Here is a 12645-nt window from a genome sequence, read left to right on the forward strand (position 1 = left end):
TTCTATGTTAGGTCATTCTTAGCTAGGCTCGTTGACCTGGGATAATTAAGATCTAGTATCCACTCCAATGTAAAAATGACTTTAGAGGGTGTTTGGCTAAGCAGATTTTAAAGAGCTTATAAGCTCTTGGAGCTTATAATATGTTTCAACAGCTTATAAAATATAATTTTTAAGAGCTTATAAGTTGTCAAAGTGTTTGGATTAATGAGCTTATAAGCTAGAGAGATAATTTTTTGCTAGAGAGAGATAATTTTTTTTAGAGAGAGAAAATCGAAGAAAAATGAACTTGAATGATATATGATGAAAATAATAAATTATAGTTGAAAAATAATTGTAAAATGATTGTTACATATGAGATTATAAAAAAATAAGTTGAGGTAGAGGAACTTATTTTTTTAGGAGCTTATATGCTCTTGGAGCTTATTTTTGGAGCTTATAAGCTGTTTAGAAGCTTATTTTGCCAAACACTTTGAAGGAGCTTATAAGCTTCTATAAGCTGTTTTGAGGAGCTTATAAGTTCAGCCAAACACCCTTGATTCTCATTTAAGAAAGTGTTAGGGTGCCCTTATTAGTTTGGAGCATAAAAATTTACCCACTTGAGCTTAATTAATTAAAGCTCATTTGACCATTAAAAAACATGCATGGGAAAAAAAATCAGAATTAGATATAATTATCATTTACACAAAACAATTTTCCAATTGAAAATCGAGGGATAAAGATATTAACATTCATTTGTGTTTTAAGGAGAGGAAAGAGATCAAAGTTAGAGCATGTGACACCAACTCATCTGGCTTCCAACTCAGTGACGGTGAGTGTTTCTTGACATGTACTTGTTTTACAGCTCGGACTCAGACTCCTTTCAATGAAAAATCCAGGTTCCTTAGGTTCTGGTATTATTGCTCTATCATTTCCTAACATGGAAACCACTGATGAGATGGCAGGTCTATCTTCTGCAAATTTTTGCACACACAATAAACCCATGTGTATGCATCTCCTCACTTGAGATTCGATAAATGTATCGCTCAAACATTCATCCATTAGCTCCAAAATGTTGTTTTCCTTCCACAGCAACCATGCCTGTCAAAATATATTCATTAGCTTCTCAAATAAAGAATGGTTAGTTGATTGATACTGCATAAGTAGAGCATATAAGAATTTACATGGCCCAATAGGTTATGAGAGTGATCGCAGTGGTCGAAGCCTCTGTTCTTCTTTCCACTCACAATCTCTAACAATATCACTCCCAAGGCAAACATGTCAGATTTCACAGAATACTTCCCATCAATAGCATATTCTGGAGCCATATAGCCACTGCAGATACTTATTAGTCTAACATCCCATAGATGGTAACTAAAGGAAATTTAATAGAAGAAAGCTTACTATGTCCCAACAACTCTTCTTGTGGTAGCAATAGATTGTCCCTCTCCAAAAATTCTTGCTAACCCGAAGTCTGAGATTTTGGGATTCAAATCTCCATCTAATAGAATATTGCTCGTCTTGAGATCCCTATGGATAATCTTTAATCTGGAGTCCTGATGGAGATATAGCAGTCCCCTTGCGATTCCCATGATTATGTCAAAGCGCTTAGGCCATGTCAAAACTGTCCTTCCATTTTGATCTGCATGAAATGAGTGTAGCTTGAGATATGGCTGAATGTTTTACTAATGAGACAATGAGAAATATATGTTAGGATGTACCAAAAACAAAATAGTTGAGGCTTTTATTCTGCAGGTATTCATAGATGAGCATTCTTTCCTCTCCTTCAATGCAGCATCCCAAAAGTTTGACGAGGTTCCTGTGTTGAAGTTTGGCTATCAGGATTACTTCATTCTTGAATTCTTTGATGCCTTGTTGTGAAGTTGTTGACAATCTTTTGACGGCAATTTCTTCTCCAGCAGACAAGTTCCCCTGTTATTACTAGAATTTAAGAGATAACTAAATTTCATGATCACCTACTAATTCTGATGCAGTAGGTCACCTTGTAAACAGGGCCAAAACCTCCTTCTCCAATCAAGTTGTCCCAAGAAAAACCTTGGGTTGCAGCCATAATAGTTGCAAACTTGAATAATGGTAATTCCAGATCTTCACTGTTAGCCTTCTTTAATGCTGTAAAAAAACAAGACGAAGCACTAAAGCCTCAAGGTTCAACTTCAATGTGAGCGCGCGACTACTTTATAAAAGTGAGCATTGATACCTGCCCTCTTTCGTCGTGTTGTCCAACATATTACTCCCATGATTATAAGGCCTGCTAAAACAACTCCACAAGTAACTAATATCACTATTAGTTTTGTATTTCTTCCCGTTCTCTTCTTCTTCTCCTCATTATTGTCTGACTTGGTTGTATCACCTACATATAACAGATAAACAACAACAACAACAACGATGAAAAAACAGAAGAGGAATATTCAAGATTTTCAAAACTAAACTTGCCTAGTACTGAAATTGGTAATCGAAAATACAAGTTCTGGTTTTCATCAGCGTCAGAAATGTGTCTGATGTCGATGAGATCCCCGAGCCACATCACGCAGCCACTACCTCCATCAGTAACATACGGATTAGCAACCGCGGTGCAGCTGCAGTTTTTGAGGCACTGGGCTTTACATTCTCCGAGGCTCATGCTAGTATTTATCCAAAACTTGAGCATATCAGGGTAATTCACTCCTTCAACTTTCAGAAAATCATCCCCGCCCTCGCAATTCAACGCCTCAACTCTCCTGCACCCACCATACCAGTGTTGACGCTCCCAATCATTCTGGGACACGGGTTTGAATCCCGGAAAACACTCGCACCTCTGCACCTTCTCGATCCTGCAGATTGCATAGGGACCGCAATGGCCATATTCGCCACACTTGTCTTGTGGAAATGACATGACGTGAGTCCACATATCTCCTTGCGAGTTCATAGTAAGCCGCTGGAGTTCACCGGATGCGTCTAGCTTCGACCTCACGACAATGGAGCTTTCATAAGACCAAGTCATAGATATCAACCTGTCTCCCCTCAACTCAAACTTAGCTTTGAAAACTGTGTTGCCGGAAGGTGGCGAGCTGCTAAAGCGAATTCCGTTCCACTGTCCACTTCGTAAAACTTTGTTCTCCCCTCTGTAAGCCACCAGCTCCGGCATGCCCTGATTTACGATCCTGAAAACAATATCGCCAGGCGAAGGATCGTCGGAGTTTCTCCATGATGTCAAATATGTCTCTCCGCCGCCATCCATGTCGTCAGCCACCAGTTTCATTCCTGGCAACCATGTGTCTACTGGATAATCAAAGCTCTGCCATATGTAGCCTCGCGTCGTCTCGTCTACAACAACCAGGTTACCGGTGTCCAGGAGCTGTAGAAGTGGATTTGATGCCACGCCTGATGGATTTCCAGACCAGATTACGCTTCCATCTCTGCTTATAACAACACTTCCATTTCCAGAAGTAGCCAACACCACTCCTTGTGAATCAGTGATGGGATCGTTTCTGTTTGCAACCCAAACTACAACATCTGGTGTGCTTTTGTACCGTATTCCCAAGAACATATTGCTGGATTTTCCAGGGCTGAAAAATTGCAACTCGAAAATTTGGTTTTCACTAACCAAAGTCTGCCCAATGCCAATTGTTTGGTTCGGGAGAAGTGTATCTACAGAAATAGTGATTCTTAGAAACATGATTAGCAGAGACAGCTTATAGACGATCTTGGTGAACATCGCATTCGTCATTCTTCAACAGTGAAAATAAATTAAAATGGATTTGTAGAATCGTAAGCATCATAACAAAGAATTTATGTTTGGTTTCAGTTCTTCCTTTAAAGTTGAATACAGTGGGTAATAATAAACAGAAAAGTCAAAAATGATACAACAAGAGTAATGACGAATGTTACTCGTTTTTGCATAAGTCTAAAAAAATTGGAGAAATGTTCAACAATTTAACAGTAGTAAACGTTGCGACTTCCAGCTCTTGAAGAAGGCAGAGAATTGGAGATGAGGTTTTTCAGTTTTATGTTCAGCTAGTCAATTCTAATTGAGACTTTCAATGAGGATCATATCTATTTAAGATCATTCTTTATTTCTTTGGCTCGGTCACATGGAATTAAGTAATCGATAGAGAATACATTCCAATCTATCTATCATATCTATTTAAGGTCATTCTTTATTTCTTTGGCTCGTTCACAGGTTTGAATACTCTCGGCCACAATAACCACTAGGTGGGGTGTGTGTGGTTTGTATTATTTATAATGTAATTTCATCAAAAAAAAAAAAGTAATCGATAGAGAATACATTCCAATCTATCTATGTTTTACAAAATTTGGTTTATCTATTATATACTTACTAGTATTTCACCCGTGCACACGCATGGGGTAAATTGATATACTCCCTATATTCCATTTTTATAGTCATTGTTAAGTCAGGTTTAAATCTCAACAATAAATAGATAAAAATAAAAAATAACATTCGAAATTTAACGTGGTTCGATCATAAAGATCTACATCAACGGAAGGTCACCGGAGAAAATTTACTATATGTGGTTGGAGATTACAATTACAAGGTTAAATGATGAAAAGAGAATCCCTCAATTTATCAATGAAAGTCCTACCTATAAGCATCAAAGTAAACCTAGCACGTAGGGCCATTAACTTAAGTGATTAGGTTCAAGCCTTGTTACATTAATTTGCGTCTTGGAACTGAATTTGTCCAAGCTAAGGTGAAGTTGAGAATATATTTCTTCTACGAAGTGCCATCAGATTCAGAGCTGCATCCTCTTTTTACGAAAGCAGATCTAAATCTCTGATGTCACGTGGAACTTATCTGTCAAATGACACCATTTTCTACGTCTTTATTGATTAAGTCAGCCATGTCAAGTCAGCGCTGCACCAAATATTTGATGATAATAATAATAATAATAATAATAATAATAATAATAATAATAATAATAATAATAATAATAATAATAATAATAATAATAATAATAATAATAATAATAATAATAAATAAATAAATAAATAAATAAATAAAGAGAAAAATTTGATCCATGTCTTCAGAATAAAAATAATTATGATGCCATGATTCAGCTCTGTTCTTTACAGCACTAAGCTCCCGATTTTACCCCTCATTGGTTATTTATTTCTTTTTAGGATGTTTCAATATATAGTCCATTTTCTAAATTAAATTTGCATTAATTTCCTTTTTATTAAAATAACCTTATTTAAAGTTTATAAAATTCACAATTTATATATTTTGTCTTTCAATTAATATAGTCCGCCATAAAATAAATAAGGGCAAAATCGAAGAATTGCATATAATTTATGTTTTTCAAACAATATTAATTTCATTTTCTTAATATGTGTGGAAAAATAAAGTGGACTATGAAGATGGGAGAGATGGAGTATTAGTTAATATTGTGCTGTGCTAAAATAATAAATAAAAATATTTTGTTATATCTATACTATATTAAAAGAGGAGTTTTCAATTTGAAATCAATTTCAAATTGATTTTAATGGCGATTTTGTAAATAATGGAGAAATTAAAGTCATAATTTTTGCAAAACTCAAATCTATCTATAACCAAAAAATTCCATTAATTTCAAAAAAACGTGTTGCATAAAAAATGGAGATGATGGGTTGACCATATTTTCATTCTACTTTTTATTATTTGTTTTTTTGTTGTAATTTCTTTTAAATTATTTTTCGGTTTCTTTTCATTTTGAGAATTTTTGTTTTTTCTACAAATTATGTATTTTGATTAATTAAATGTATTCAATATATATATCAAATTAAAGATCATGACAAAAAATTTAATTTGATAATATATATATATATAATAAGTTTAAAATATGAATTTTATTCAAATTAAAAGTTTCGAAGTTATTTTCTTTTCTCTCTCCTTTCTCTTAGTATTTTATACTACAAGTTTTTTTGAAAAGGAAGTTAGCTCTTTCAAAAAAAACTTGTCTTTATTATTTGTGTTAAAATATTGTGAAATCATGGAAACATAATTTTGTGTAAATGATACAAATTTTATTATGAAATACGGGAAGTATATAAATTATCTCTTTATTTATTTGTTAAAATTCTATGAGGCATTTATAATTATTTTTTTGTGTTGTAATTTATTTTTTTTGTAGATAGATACAAATTATGGAATATTAGCTTTATAAGTTCAATACAGTATTTTTAGATTCTCACTGAAAATGTAGTTTCCAACCATATATAGATATGCGTTTACACAATTTTCATAAAATATTTGAATCCACCAACTATATGTCTTACAAGATTTTTCATAAAAAAATTAAAATAATAAATAAGTGCACTTTTATTTCAAATTTGCCAACTTTCATAGTATACTTTTTAGTTTAGATATTTCTCAATCTGCATTTTTTCAATTCAAAGTTCTTTTCTCATCCTTAGATAAAAATGAACATAAACAAATTATATTAATATGTTGAGTTTTTGTTGAAATGGCGAAAATTTAAGAATTGTTTTGTTTTGGCATATTTTTCATCCTTTACAATAATTTAATTAGGGAGCTTAAAATTTGCCTTATAACTTCATTAGTTAATACCAAAAAATTTCAATATTAAATATTGACATATGTTAATATGATTAGGCAATATAAGGTCCGACTCGAATTTCCTTTTCCTTTTACCAATTTTATTGAAATTTGATAATAAAAATAAGGGACACCTGAAAATTTTCATGACCAAAAAATCAAAAGAGAGACAACATAATTAAATAAAAAATCGACAATGAGTAAGATATCTTTATTTAATTTTTTATATAATTCAAAAGTCATGCAACAAATTTGAAATTGCATTGTAACACTATTGATATTCAATATATTTTGTGGTGAATTATTATCTATGTTCCTTAAGCGTGTATTACATATGAATGAGATGACACGGATTTAAGAAATGGTTGGTAGATAATGTGTTGACTGTAAATGAATGGTTGTGGTTAAAAAGAGAAAAAATGAGGTCATGTCTCAAAATGAAAGTGATACACTCTTATGAGATAGACGAAAATAGAATATGTGATACATTCTTAGGGGACAGAGAGAACATATATATTTTTGTATCACCATTACAAATTCTATATGTAAATTTTGTATTTTATTTGTATGTAAATTTTATATTTCAAAATACGTAATTTTTCATAAAAGACCATATATTAGTACTTTTACATAATTTATTTTTTTAAGTTATAAATTTATTATGTCCGTGCATCGCACGGGAGTGCGTACTAATTATATAGAAATATGCAATCTTCAATGAATCAAATAATTTTAATTTTTTTCACAATTATACTATTATATGGAACTAGCCTATTTCTAGTAAATTTAAAATCTATCCACTCGAATAAAAAATTTAAAATTTATCCACTTTTTGTGCAAAAAATCAAAACTACCCCCAACCTAAAAAATTTAAAAACTAAACGCTCCAAAAAATCTCTCTCTGCAATTTCCCTTTTTCCAATTCCCTCTCTCTTTTCTCTAATTCGTCTCAGCCAATTCTTTCTCCCTCTCCAGATCTCCCTCTCTCTCATCTCTGATTCGTCTCAACCAATTCAACACCAAATTTGAAAATGAGCTCATTGAGGCCGCTCTCTCCTCCAATTCCGGCGCAGTTCAGTCCTCCTTTTCCTACGTCACTCCTAAATCCACCGTATTTCAGGTGATTGTTGGAGATGGAGGTGGTGGTTCCTTTGTGGAAGGTGGAGGTGCTGCAAGTGCAGCCTCTAGTGGTGGTGGTGGTGCAGCTTTTGAGGCGCTTGCTGTTGGTGAATTAGAGTTCTAGGGAAGATGCAGAAGAAGTAGTGTTTCTGAAAATGAAAAGAAATTTTGCCTATGTGAAATTAGGTTGACATCCGATATATGTGAAGATAATTGAAGTCCAATGATTAGGTTAGGTGCTTACTTTGAGGAATTAGAATTCACAATTAACATTAGAATTCATAATTAACAATATTTGTAGATGTGAATCATGACTAATAATATTTACAGGTATGATTCACGCGAATTCACCACTAAATATTTTTAGTTGTGAATTCATTTAAAACTTGAATTCACAACTAATGTTAGTATTATAGTTGTGAATTCACGCGAATTCACGATCAACAATATTTCTAATTGTGAATTCATTCGAATTCATGTCTAACGCTATTTATAGTTGTGAATTCACGTTTTAAAACTTGAATTCACGACTAACACTATTTTTTTTGAGAATACGACTAATACTATTTTTAGTTGTGAATTCACAACTAAAAATATTTAGTGGTGAATTCGCGTGAATTCACAACTAAATGCACAGAGCTGATTGCATCTTCCCCCACTGCTATGTACAGATACAACGTTTCTCCCGGGACCGGCTTGGTCAGAGTCGGGAGCTTTGCTAGATATACCTTGAGATCCTCAAATGCCGCTCGGCATTCCGCTGTCCATAGAAATTTAGTGCCCTTCCTTAAGATTTTGAAAAACGGCATGCTGCGTTCTGCTGACCGTGATATAAACCTGCTCAGAGCAGTGATGCGCCCGTTCAGAGTCTGCACTTCCTTGATCCCTCTGGGTGGTGTCATTTCCATGATGGCCTTGACCTTTTCCGCATTGACCTCGATCCCTGCAGGGGTAACCTTGTAGCCCAAAAATTTACCTGTTGTGACCCCAAAAGTGCATTTTGCTGGATTCAACATGAGCCGGTGTTTTCTAACAACAGTAAAGATCTCTTCCAAGTCAGATACATGGTCCCCTACCCTGATAATCCGCACGAGCATGTCATCCACATACACTGAGATATTTTTGGAAAGCTGTTCCTTGAAGACTTTTTCCATCATCCGCTGATACGTGGCTCCCGCATTTTTCAAGCCAAACGGCATACTCCTCCAGCCGTAAACCCCGCAACAGACGGCGAAGGCCGTTTTGGCAACGTTTCCTCTGTTCATTTTAACTTGATGATATCCCTGATACGCGTCCATCATAGATAGTAAGGCGCATCCCGAAGTGGCATCCACCAGCTGGTCAATCCTCGGCATAGGATAGTGATCCTTTGGGCAAGCAGCGTTCAAGTCTCTGAAGTCCACACACATCCTCCAAGTGTTTGTTTTCTTTGGTACCATCACGGCATTCGAGATCCATTCTGGATATTGCACCTCCTCGATGTGCCCTGCCTCCAGTAATCCTTGGACCTGCTCCCTGATTGCAGTGTCCTTCTCGGCCCCAAAATTCCTTGTTCTCTGTTTCACTGGCTTAACTCTAGGGTCCACATTAAGACAGTGCTCTGCCAACCCTCTGTCGATTCCCTTCAAATCAGCGGTACTGAATGCGAACACATCTGCATTTCGCCGCAGACAACCAATGAGCTCTTCTCTGACCTGATCACTCATGGTAGACCCGATTTTGGTCTGGAAGCCCTCCTTCCCTGGGAATAACTCGATCATGTTACAAACATCACTTGTAGAAACCAGAGCGGTCTTCTCTGTACTATCCCTGTCTTTCAATAAATCCGCCAATTCCTGACGTTCCTTTGCCAGGGTATGCACTTCGCCCACTTTCCCCCTCTTCCGCATATCCGATCCCTCTGTCACTCTTTCCATTTTCTGCCCCGCTGAGTGTGTAAGCATTTGTATGTGGCAGGCTTTTGATGCTGTTTAATCACCACAAACTTCTCCCACTCCTCCCCCCCTCGATGGGGAATTTCATTTTCAAGTGAAACATAGAGATCACCGCCCTGAATGCCATCAGGGCCGGCCGACCGAGTATTACATTGTAGGAGGGCTTTGGCATATCAACCACCAAGAACCGCACCATCCTAGTTTTGCTAGCAGCAGCTGCAGTGCCGAGATTTAACGGCAATTCCACATACCCTAAAGGCATGACCATTTCTCCCCCAAACCCAAACAAGGGGGCATTTGTTGGCTCAATATGAACATCGATTCCCATGTTTTGAAGGCACTCCCAATATAAGATGTTCACCGCGCTGCCCGAGTCTACGAAGACACGGTGAACGATACATCCGGCAATGTCTGCCATAATAACCAGTGCATCATCGTGCGGGTACATTAGTGTACGTAGATCCTCTGCCCCAAAGGTGATCGTTGGCTCTTCTGTCGCGCTTGTAATCTCCATGACCCTTTTAGGATAGTATCCTATTTTTACTGCTCTCACAACTTGTTTCTTAGCCCTATTTGACGTGGGCATCCCGTTTTCTCCACAAATCATATGAACTTCTCTCCTATACGGGGGATGAGGCGCTTGTCTTTCTAGTCCCTCCCTGTGGTTATCCTGATTGTCATCAGGTCTGCGATCCCTATGATTCCCTTGTTCTTGTCGCTGATCCCAGTTATTTCTCTGATCCCTCTGATCCCGATGGTCCCTCTGGTCCCTATGATCCCTCTGATCATTCCGCCTCTGGCCCTCATTTCCTCTGTCAATGAACTGATCAAGATTTCCCTGACGAACCAGTAGTTCCAACTGGTGTTTAAGATGGCCACAATATTTGGTATAATGTCCAAAGACATTGTGATATTCGCACAACTTATTGTTGGGCCCCTCCTGCGGCGGCCCATCCCGGTAAGTCCCTGGTGCCCGGAAGAACGGTTGGTTTTTTATCAAATGGAAGATTTCCTCATGTAGTTTGTTCAAAGGCGTGTACTCAGTAAATCGCGTGACCTCATTCACAGTACGTTGTTGGTGGGGCGGCATTCCTCCCTGAGGTGGCAGTACCCTCGGGGGCAACCCTCTGAACGGTGCTCTGTCCTGGTGTCGCTGTCTCTCTGGTGCTTCCTCAGCTCTTTTGGCTTTATGTTTATCGTTCTCCGCTTTTCTCGCCATCCTGGCGTCCTCCAACTGTAAATAGCCTGGCAACCTTGCCATAATATCGTCAAAATCCTTTGCTGGTCGAATCTGTAGCTCGTCAAAGAAGATCCCCGGCCTGAGCCCTCTGACATAGGCACAATTCTTGATTTGTGATTCCGCCTCTGGCACCTCCAGAGCGGCTAAGTTAAATCTGGCAGTATATTCTCTCAGTGTTTCATTTTGGTCCTGTTTGATATCCATCAGCGACAGAGCTGACTTCCCCACCCTTCGCGAGCTTGCGAACTGACGTAAGAAGCGGGTCTGTAAATCCTCAAAGGAGTAAATAGAATTGGGGGCAAGCGTTCCGAACCATAGTTGAGCTGGTCCAGTGAGAGTAGTGGAGAAGATGCGGCACTTGATGCCCTCAATATACATATGCAGTGTGACCAACCCCTCGAACCGATTGAGGTGGACTTCTGGATCAGTGGTGCCATCATAATCCAGAGAAATAGGCTTGTAGCTTCTGGGTAGAGTATCTGCCAGAATATCGTCAGAGAAAGGACTGCGGTTGTTGATGGGATGGAACCTCGACGTTTTGGCCCTTTTATCCTCCTTATGTCTACCATGCTCCCTTCTTTCCTTTGGTGCGTCATGGGCGTGCCGTTTGTGAACCCTGTGCCCTGGCTTGCCAGTAGAATATTCTAGCTCCCGTTCCTCTGACCTCTCTACATAGCGTGATTTCTCTGAACGATGGGACCTATCTGCCCTATATGACTTCTCTGCCCTGTTCGATTTCCCTGACCTCTGTCATCTATCGTCCCTCCGGGATTTCTCCCTCAGTGATTCTTCCAGATCCTCCAGCTGGTGTTTCAATTGTGACACCTGGTCCTTCAGTCGCTCTTTCTCCCTTGGCCTCTCCTCCTCAAACACGGGGGTGATGGACTGACTATCAGACTCGTCCACCCTCTTCTTCATGACAACGCTATTGAGCCGAGCTCGGCTCCCCTCTGGCCTTCTCTCTTATGCCCTCTCGGTGGGTAGCTTCTGTAGTTCCCCAATTGCCGCAGCTTGTTTGTTGATTACCGGATTGTTTGCCTCCTGAGCTGCAGGGGGTGGGGCCTCAATGCCCTGCAAATTGGTCGCTCCTACCAAGGGAGTTACAGCGGGGGCGGTGGACAACAGGGGAGTCCCTAGTGCCTGACGTACGACAGAGTAGTGAAGCAGCGCCAGCATCTGTTCCGTCAGCCCAAAGTTGAGTTGCCCACCACCAGATGCGGGGACCAATCCTGGCATGTCTGATCCTGGTGTCACCAGAGCAGATCTCTGTAAAGTACCCGTTAACCCTGTCACCGGAGTGGCTGGGATAGCCGGAAAACCTGGTGGCACAGTGAAGGTGGTGTTGCCCTGCAGGCTGTTGAACAGTGAGGTAGGCACCTCAGTGGTAAGAGCAGCGGAGTCGAACTCCTTCTCCAAGGTGCGGTGAGCATCAGAAGATCCCATGGTACCTACACATAAACAGAGTGAGAAGAAATCTAGACAACAAATGAATAGATCCTCCTTTACTGATTGAAATCCTGATATAAGAAATCCCGAACACCGGCACAGGGGCCGTTAAAAAATTCCCCTCAAGACAACTCTATGCCCTGGGAAATAAACCCAGGGCATAGATTGGAACAACAGAGCCTGAATAACAGAAGTTTTCCCCGTGAACTCGTGTTAAGATCCGGCAGAGTGTCAAGAGAACCAAAGTAAGAGACCCAAGGATAAACATAAACAGAGTAACCACCAAGAAACTTGTTAGCGCAATACGTTAGGCATGATATATAATGAGAATTATGCAAACAAACGAACATCATAACCCAAAATTACCACGATCGTGC

At 38.6% G+C, this 12645-nt stretch overlaps 2 protein-coding genes across 3 annotated transcripts; both read right to left on the bottom strand.

Moving 5' to 3' along the window:
• Window positions 1-526: 526 nt before the first annotated feature.
• Window positions 527-3789, bottom strand: LOC131007662 (G-type lectin S-receptor-like serine/threonine-protein kinase At4g27290). Of its 2 annotated transcripts, none has more exons than XM_057934587.1 (7): window positions 2431-3789; window positions 2195-2347; window positions 1979-2106; window positions 1698-1908; window positions 1381-1618; window positions 1161-1311; window positions 527-1077 (listed from the first exon to the last, which is right to left on the bottom strand). In XM_057934587.1, the coding sequence occupies exons 1-7, from the start codon at window positions 3701-3703 to the stop codon at window positions 784-786; spliced, it is 2448 nt and encodes an 815-aa protein (XP_057790570.1). In that variant the 5' UTR covers window positions 3704-3789; the 3' UTR covers window positions 527-783. The 2 variants fall into 2 exon arrangements, 1 of the variants encoding a protein (XP_057790570.1); XR_009096200.1 differs by having other exon boundaries at window positions 1016-1077; window positions 1161-1228.
• A 5833-nt stretch (window positions 3790-9622) lies between these two features.
• On the bottom strand, window positions 9623-11740 carry LOC131008213 (uncharacterized). The gene is made up of 4 exons (XM_057935106.1): window positions 11648-11740; window positions 10955-11569; window positions 10430-10873; window positions 9623-10363 (listed from the first exon to the last, which is right to left on the bottom strand). The coding sequence occupies exons 1-4, from the start codon at window positions 11738-11740 to the stop codon at window positions 9623-9625; spliced, it is 1893 nt and encodes a 630-aa protein (XP_057791089.1).
• Between the last annotated feature and the right edge of the window lie 905 nt (window positions 11741-12645).

This window comes from Salvia miltiorrhiza, chromosome 2, assembly GCF_028751815.1.
Source record: "Salvia miltiorrhiza cultivar Shanhuang (shh) chromosome 2, IMPLAD_Smil_shh, whole genome shotgun sequence".
Taxonomy (NCBI): domain Eukaryota; kingdom Viridiplantae; phylum Streptophyta; class Magnoliopsida; order Lamiales; family Lamiaceae; genus Salvia; species Salvia miltiorrhiza.

What these genes read in the sequence shown, in the direction of transcription:
- LOC131008213 (XM_057935106.1), bottom strand. Translation starts at nt 11,740, where the DNA reads ATGAAGAAGAGGGTGGACGAGTCTGATAGTCAGTCCATCACCCCCGTG. An exon ending in AAGAGCGACTGAAGGACCAG is followed by an intron (nt 11,570 to 11,647) that starts GTGTCACAATTG and finishes GATAGATGACAG; the next exon opens with AGGTCAGGGAAATCGAACAG. An exon ending in TTAACTTAGCCGCTCTGGAG is followed by an intron (nt 10,874 to 10,954) that starts GTGCCAGAGGCG and finishes GACGAGCTACAG; the next exon opens with ATTCGACCAGCAAAGGATTT.
- LOC131007662 (XM_057934587.1), bottom strand. Translation starts at nt 3,703, where the DNA reads ATGACGAATGCGATGTTCACCAAGATCGTCTATAAGCTGTCTCTGCTA. An exon ending in ATTACCAATTTCAGTACTAG is followed by an intron (nt 2,348 to 2,430) that starts GCAAGTTTAGTT and finishes TGTTATATGTAG; the next exon opens with GTGATACAACCAAGTCAGAC. An exon ending in GTTTTGGCCCTGTTTACAAG is followed by an intron (nt 1,909 to 1,978) that starts GTGACCTACTGC and finishes TAGTAATAACAG; the next exon opens with GGGAACTTGTCTGCTGGAGA.